The following is an 8180-nucleotide window of genomic DNA, read 5'->3' as shown; positions in this document are numbered from 1 at the left end:
TGCAAGGTCGAATTCGTGTCATGATAGTGGGAGCGGGGAGGAAACATTTAGGAACTAGAGGAAAGTTGTATTTCTCATCGTTGTTACATGGCACCCTGACTGGCTCATCTCCTCCCCGAGACCCCTCTGCAAGGGGATGGGGGTGGAACTTAAGAAGCAGACATCCTGTTTGAGCTGGCGAGGAGCACTGGGGGGTGGCTAAGCATCGATCAGGATGCAGATCCAAGTCCCAATACAGATGCATCAGCGTAACCAGAACGGCTCTTCCCCAAAGGGCTCGGGCCTCTTTCCATCAATTCTGAGGTTTCAGTCTAGGGTGCATCTAGGCACAAGAATATTTGGAGAGGGTCCCCAGAGGACTCTCCTGTTCCCCCTCTCCCCTGCTCCCTCGTGTTGCGAACCCGGTGAGGTTCCTAGGAGAATCCTTGGAGAGCTCCTTGGGGCAGACAGAGTATTGTGTCCTCAGCTGTGGTTTCCGAATCTCCAAGTTGCCTGGGAGAGGTAGTGCTTAAAAAGGCAAGTCCCTGGAAATTAGTCCGGATGCACTGCATGCGAACAGCGACCGATGAAGACTGTCTGCATGGGAGCGCAATTTGTTGCGATGTGAAGATTTTATTTCAAAGGCACCAGTGCCGAGGCCAGCAGGGCGTGTCACGGAGCAGAATAAAAACAAAATAGCAGTACAGTACTAGCCTTTGCCCCCATGTGTGGAAAGCTGAACGGTTCCCTCCGCTTTTCCAGGCAAATCAGGCCGCCTCCCTAAACACCTCTGGGTGGGCTTGAGCCGCCCATCTTTTGGTTGGGAAGTCGAATGTGTAACCGTTGATGCCTCGCCCAGACCCACCCCTTCACTACATTTAAGAGAGCTAGTCCTAAGTTAGGCTCGTGTGTGTTAGCTATCTGTGGAGAAGAGGTTTTATGTAAGCAAATTCATTTAAGAAAGATTTCAGCGACAAAAAATCCCCGCCCCTTTAGAAACCCAAACTTACAATGTCTGCGCTGCTATGAGCTGAGGTGCTTTCTCCTGAAATGGCTCGCCGTGCACCCCGGCTTCTCCTCACTGGGACCACACAAAGTTTCTGGAGGAAGAAAGGAAGGATGGTTCCGTGAAGGAGCGGGGGGAAAGCGAGAGGGAAAAAACCGGCGCAAATACCGACTTCCCAATTTCCAGGGAATGGATGCTGGCACCGGGTGGGTAGGTTCGCCAAGAGCTATGAGGAGCTGAAGAGGAAAGAGACTAAGCTGGAGAAAAGGCTAGAAGGCCGCCCTGCTAACCAGGCTGTTTCATCTGACCCAGGGCCGCCGTCTGTGAAAGTAGCTCCCATCGCTCCTTTTAACACAAGGGAGTCTGCGATGCTGGCCTGCTACGTGTGGGGCTTCTACCCGGCCGAGGTGATCATCACGTGGCAGAAGAACGGGCAGCCTGTCCTCCCTCACGGCAACGGCCAGAAGATTGCCCAGCCCAATGGAGACTGGACCTACCAGACCGTCTCCCACTTAGCGTTGACCCCCTCTTATGGGGACACCTACACTTGTGTGGTGGAGCACGTTGGAGCGTCTCTCCTCATCCTGGAAGACTGGAGTGAGTGTCTGACGGTCAGGAGCATTAGTGGAAGTGGGGAGCGGAAAAAGGAACCCCAATGTCACGGTGGGGGCAGGTGGGGATAGTTGCACGGATACAGTCGAGGAGGAGATGCTGAGAGTGGGAGGGAATCAAGGGGACCTTGGGGAGCACTTAGGACCAGAGTTGGGGCAACGGGATTGAAGGAACAGGATCCGCTATTATTATTGTCGGTATTGGGGTGTGATCGATGCGGTGGGCGTGTTTGGGGATCTAGGAAGAGATCATGCTGCTGCTGAAAAGAGCCCGTAGGTTTGGTAACTGTATTTTACAGAACTAACAATTGTGAGGCAATTGTTGTAGGCGTGTTTCCCTTGGGGTGGGGAGGGGCAGGGCTGAACGGTGGCTGCTCTGTTAGGGAAGTGGAGTAGGAGAAGGCCATGAGTGTGGGGGACATGTTTGGGGGCTAGTGAAGAGGGAGCCGATTACCATTGTTTGAACCCCCGGGTTGAGGATAAAGATGCTCAGAGAAATTACACCCAGATCTGGGGGGTCTCGGGAAAGAAAAGAGGAAGGAAAGAAAATCAGGAAGGACGCTTCTAAAGAATCAGGGAACAGGATGCCAGACTGCTGGGAGGTCAGCCATCGCTTTCTGGGGAACGTTCTGCCTTGCTGGGCAGCTAGGAAGGGCATGGGGAACGGAGCGGGGACCTCATGTTTTCACCCAAGCTCTTCTGGGGAACGTCTCCTTTAAAGGGTACACAAGGACTTTTTCTTAGGGAGCGGCATGCTCATTTTAGCAGGGGACAGGAATCCTGCAGGGACGAGACTCAGTGTAGAACAGGCTCTAGGACGTCGGGCACTATGCGGCGGGATAGAACCAGGCCCTGGACAGACTCATGGAAAATCTGGATGTGGACAGGTAGGAGACCCAGTCACAGGGTGGAACTTTTTTTGGGCGGGACAGGGAGGTTTAGAAAAAGTAGAGAAGATATTTTAATAGGAAACTGCTCAGATGGAGGCAACCTTGCCGCAAAGGAAGGAAAGGGGGTCCCATATGAGACCTCACTGGATGTGCTAGAGAGGAACTGGCAGCCGAGGTACTAACTCTAGGGAAGGGGTGTCTTAGGTGCCACTGGCATCGGGGTTCACAGGATGGGGGAGGAGGTCCTTGTGATGAAGACCCTGGGGGCGGGGATAAAGGTCCATTGGATCTGGGGTGAAGGTCACAGTAAGTTGCTCTGGGCTGAGCAACAGGGACGGGTTCTAGCTCAGATCCTCTCTGCAGCGCCCGGACTGTCCCCCGAGCAGATAGTGAAGGTGTCCGTGTCTTCGGTGACCCTGGGCCTGGGCCTGGTCATCTGCATTCTTGGTTTGCTGAGTTGGCGGAGAGCTGGCTCCTCAGGTGAGTGACTCCCCTGACCTTGCTACCCACACGCCGGCTCCCCCTCTCCGCTTGCTTTCTGCCCGTGAAAGGGCTCCGATTTGGATCCCACTCATCGTGAATCATGTCAGATCCGTTTTCTTTCTTTAAAAAAAAAAAACATTTTATTAGGGGCTCATACAACTCTTCACAATCCGTACATACATCATTTGTGTCCAGCCCATTAGTACACAGGTTGCCATCATCATTCTGAAAACATTTGTTTTCTACTTGAGCCCTTGGGATCAGCTCCTCATTTTCTCTCCTCTGTCTCTGCTCCCCCTCCCCCCTCCCTCTTGATAATTTATAAATTATTATTATTTTATCATATCAGAACCATTTCCCACAGAGACCCTCCTCTAATCAAGTTATCTTCTTCTCTTAGGTTACACTTACCTGCCCGGGGCCAATTATCCTGAAGGTAACACCTCTGTTGGTGTGCTTGTCTTCTGGGCCTTTGTGAAAGTGGTGGGGGTGGGGGGAGGGTTAGAAGGAGTCACTGCTGGGTTCCATGAAGGGCATTGATGGTGGCGGCCGGGACCCTCCAGGCTGATGCAGCTGGGGGCACGGCTTCAATTTCCGTCACTGGGAATAGGTGCAGGAAAGCAGAAAGCCTGTTCCCTCTTCTGCTCCCCAGTGAGCGTTTATGGGGAGGGGATTGAAGGTGGATCCTTGTGTGAATTCTGGGTGACCCAGAATTTTCAACATTAATATGGGCTCTGGCACGGAGGGTCACAGCGACAAGCAATGGGGTCAAAGGGGGTTTAAGCCTCATTATCTCATTTTTATTTCTTCCGAAGGTCGACACATTTCCTAGAGGAGAAAATCCTACATCTCCATTTGAGGTTCTTCCTGGAAACCCTCTTCGTGGATCCTATGGTTTCTTGTTCATGTAAATCTTTATAGCATGGGACTTCATTTCTGGGAATAGGCTATGTCCAAATTACTGCCCAAAGCTATATTCCTGGGGTGAATGTAACCTGGCAAAGGGGGTTAAAGGGCTCCTTGGGGGGGAAGGCGGGGCTCAGAGGATACTGAGTTGCTGGTGGCCATCTCTAAGAAATAAATCCCAATGGGAATGCTGTTACCCCTGTTTCTTTCTTGGAGCCTGGGAATATGGGCAGAGCTAGGGGTTGGGATGAGTCTCTCCTACTTAAGCCAGGCATTCCTTTTCTCTCCCTACCCAGATACCACAGAATCTGGGGACACTTTCCGGTTTATCACACAGAAGAGGAAATTAAACTATGGTGGGATGGAGTCACAGTAAGGGAGAGGAGGTGGATTAACAGTTTATGCTGTTATTAATTTTACATGTGTCTTAATGAGGATTAATTGAGTTCTATTATTAAACTGGTAGGAGAGTGCCTGGCACGTAGCAAGCCTGTGATAGTAATGTTAGCTATTGTCTGTGATTGAGCTTTCTGGGACAGGCATTGTTCTAGTTGCTTTGTGTTGTGTGCATTATTTAATTTGATCCTCATCGCAAGCCGCAGGCAGGCCTTCAGATAGACAGGATTCAGCGGGTAGAGCCCAATTTCAGATGGGAATTCTGGTCAAATCATCCCATACCCTGAACAGAGAAGGGAACATCGCTCAAGTGCCTATCATGTGCGAGGCATCCGGCTAAGTGCTTTGTGTTTATATCTTGTCCACTGCTCACAAGAACCTCATGGGAATGATAAATCACCCTCATATCACATCTGAAGAAGCCAAGCATTGAAGGGGTTAGGCAATTTGTCCCCCTGAGCTGAAAGTCTGTGAATGACTGTCGTCTGAGGACCTTCATGCTGGTAAGCACATCTCTCTTTAAGGCCACTCTCGATTTCCTTCGATCGCAGAGCAAAACCCTATCCCCCAGCACCGGCCGCTCAGCATTGGGGGATAGATTTTCATCAATGTCCAGACTCTGGTGGATGCGAGCTGGTTGTTTTCTGGCGGAAGGTGACACCTACTGGACACAGAAAGTGGGGTTGGGGGATTCTTTTTTTAGAATTAAGGGAACCAAGCACTAAACTCCAGGCCAGGCGTCGAGTTGATGCTGATCGATGCCGTCGTGGTATCCTGGTTGGTGATAAACATGGAGACATGGGGAGGGGACAGGGACACAGAAACCCCACAGTGAGTGGGTGCTCTCCCAGACCTTGCCCTCTGCTTCTCTGCTGCAGGCTGGTGCGGATCGGCATCATAAAACTGTAACCGTAGGCACAGCGGTTTCCTGAGTTCGGTGACTCAGTTCTGTGAGTTACTGAGCCTCAGGGGATCATGGGAACCCTGGGGTTTTCAGTCAGCAGGTCAGAAGTATGGGTGGTATGAGGAACTTTCAGTTTGCAGCTGCTGTTTTGAGGAGGTAGTAACAAACGCCCTGCCAGCAGGCAGACGCTGACTCACCGTGTGCCTGTCACACAGGTAGAACTGCCCTCCCCTGTGACTTCTGAGACTTGATCATTCTTTGCAGGAGCAGAAAGCCCCATCTTTCTCCTGACGAGTGGCTGGTGGTTTTGAACGGGTGACCCACTGACTTGCAGCCCAACAAGTAACCATTGTGCCATGAGGGCTCTGGAGGGGGGAGTGGGAACCTACACATCTATCACCAGTTGTTTGAAGTGTGGGTGGCCTGGCAGCCCCTGCGTGTGTGGCTGGCTCAAAGTCTTGGTAAGACTGTGACCTTTATCTGTGAAATAGGACCTAATTCAGCGTGGTGTCAGAACAGGATGGAATGGATTTTTGTGACATCCAGCCTCAGATCCGCATGGGTCCTAAGGGAGGGTTGGGTAATCGAAGGGAAGAAATTAAGAGACAGACAGGAGTTTTGGGGTGCTCGCCTCCTCCATGGCTTCAGGAACCAGGTCAGAGCAGAGAGAGAATGTATTCCCAACATGGGGTTAGGAGCATGAAGGCGCCCCTAATTGCGCGTAACCACAGACACAACAAAGTGGGCGGTACCCTGAACCCTATGGGTCCCTGCGTTCATTGCAGGGTAACCTAACACTAGTGCTGGGGGGCCGGTAAGGGAGAATGACCGTCCGAGCAGGGAGAGCAATCGCAATAGCAATCGCAATTGCAATCCTCTGGATGCAGCTGCCGGCCAGATGCAATCAGCCATGTGCGAGTCAGAGGTGACTTTAAAGGAGCGTTATTATGGGAGGCTATTGTGGGGATTAATCGTACCCATGAGAATGTGATGGGGCCTCATTTCCAACTCACAAGGGAGAAGGCCTCCTTCCGCCCCCAAAGCCCAGCCTGCCAGGTTTCTTAAAATATGGGAATAAAGAATTCACCCACCTACACTCGCTTCCCGTTCTTCAATTTCCCACAGATTTTAACCTACAGTATATGTATTTTCTTTGTTTTTTTGCAAGCCCCCACCCCCTCGTATTTTCTCTTTTAATCTAATGACAATCAATTACATTAGAAGAGGTTTAAAACTGTTTTATTGTAGTGCAAATATACACGTCAATTTAGTACAATTTGGTAGCTTTTACACGCACAACTCGGTGACATTGATTCTATAACGATCTTTTTCCTAATGATTCAACCACTCTTAACATAAACCCAACAATCCCCACCACTGCCCCTCTTTAGTCTTCCTGCTCCCCCTCTCCTACTCCTGGCAACCAGTAAACAATTTTGGTTTCTACGTTAGTCCTTATTTCGTATAGCGAGATCATATAGGGTTTGGCCTTCGGTGACGGAGTTAATTTTCTTAGCATTGGTTTTCAAGACTCATCCAGTTGTTGCATGTAGCAGAACCTCCTTTTTTGTGAGGGCTGAGTAATAGCCGGGGAAGGGACATTAGGCTCAGTGAAGTACGGGAAGAGGAAGATGAGGAAGACAAGACGCTCAGCAAGACGGATCCCCCAGTGACTGCCACAATGAATTTAAACCTAACAGCGACCGTGAGGATGGCCCAGGACGGAGCGGAGCTCTGTTTATTCTGACACGACAGCACCGAGCAGCAATGATCGTCCGTTGTATGTCTAGACCACATTTCCCTTAATCTGTTCATCTGCTTATCATCATTTTGGCTGTTTCTCTCTTTGGGCGGTTGGGAAAAGGGCTGCAGCGAACCCTGGTGTACAGGTTTCTCTTTGCATGCCTGGTTTTACTTTGGGTTATTTAGGGAGGATAAGGATGGCTGGATGGGGTGGTAGCTTTGAAACTGCCAAATTGTTTCCAACCGTGCTGTACCATTTGGCATTTCCACTAGCCAACCATGGGTCAGGGTTCCACTTTCTCTCCATCCTCTCCAACACCTATAGTTCCCTTGTTTGTTGCTTTTGAAACCGCTATTCTAATGGGAGAAAGAAAGGCTTATTGTGGTTTGGATTTGCATCCGATTAGTGATCCTGCGGCTCTTTTCATTTGCTCGCTGGTCTTTTGAATATCCTCTGGTGAAATGTTCAAGGCCCAGGCCTGATATTTGACTGGGCTGTCGTCTTCTTGTTGATCTATGGTTGGGAAAAATTTATATATTGCACTTCAGTCTTATCAGATGTGTCACTCTGAAACGTTTTCTTCCAGTCTGTAGGCTGTTCCTTCTTTCTGTCGACAACTTCCTTTGAGCAATTAATTCCGATGGCATCCCCAAACAGTTTTTGATGTTTGATGTCTGCAGGTTGTTGTTAGGACAGTCACGGGAACCCTATTTGCAAATAGCAATGGACTTTATTGGATCACCCTTTGATACGGTTCTTCGTGGTGTGGTGACCTGACCCCCAACCAGAAAATTATTTTCGTTGCTACTTCATCACTGTCATTTTCCTACTGTGATGAATCAGGAGACCCCTGTGAAAGGGTCGTTCGACCCCCCAAAGGGGTCGTGCGCTGCCCACAGGTTGAGAACCGCTGCTATAGCTATATATTTATACCTGCGATTTTCTTGTCTTTCCTTAGTAATACAATCTTTACTATGAGTTGGGCAGACTTTGTTCTTATTTTCTGGACAATGCACAATTGTCCTCAGTATCCTCTGGGTTTGGTTCCAGGACTCCTGCAGATAGCAAACCCCACAGAATCATGGTTGGCTGAGTGCGGGGAGTCAGAGGTGCAGATATGCAGTAGTGAGTGTGCAAGGGGTTTCGGGAAGTTCACGGAAAACAACGGAAGTAAAAATGAATGCACTTTTTCTACAAACTTTTGAAGCCCCCCCGTACATACGTTTTCAAAGGGCTGTTTTTTGTTTTCATTAGTCTGATA

The 8180-nt window shown here is 49.8% G+C and overlaps 1 protein-coding gene across 1 annotated transcript in view; it reads left to right on the top strand.

The window, feature by feature from the left end:
- The window catches only part of LOC101651698 (HLA class II histocompatibility antigen, DM beta chain), a 6661-nt gene extending 2590 nt beyond the window's left edge, over positions 1-4071 (top strand). Inside the window, exons 3-6 of the mRNA XM_045292988.1 lie at positions 1298-1582; positions 2850-2966; positions 3370-3405; positions 3785-4071. Coding sequence (XP_045148923.1) covers positions 1298-1582; positions 2850-2966; positions 3370-3405; positions 3785-3801 — 455 coding nt within the window. The 3' untranslated portion in view covers positions 3802-4071. The remainder of the gene's footprint in view (positions 1-1297; positions 1583-2849; positions 2967-3369; positions 3406-3784) is intronic.
- Positions 4072-8180: the final 4109 nt, after the last annotated feature.

This window comes from Echinops telfairi, unplaced genomic scaffold, assembly GCF_000313985.2.
Source record: "Echinops telfairi isolate 266 unplaced genomic scaffold, ASM31398v2 ScPeMD7_655;HRSCAF=1070, whole genome shotgun sequence".
Taxonomy (NCBI): domain Eukaryota; kingdom Metazoa; phylum Chordata; class Mammalia; order Afrosoricida; family Tenrecidae; genus Echinops; species Echinops telfairi.
The sequence above is the reverse complement of the archived record's forward strand: the minus strand, read 5'-3'. Positions and strand labels throughout refer to the sequence as shown.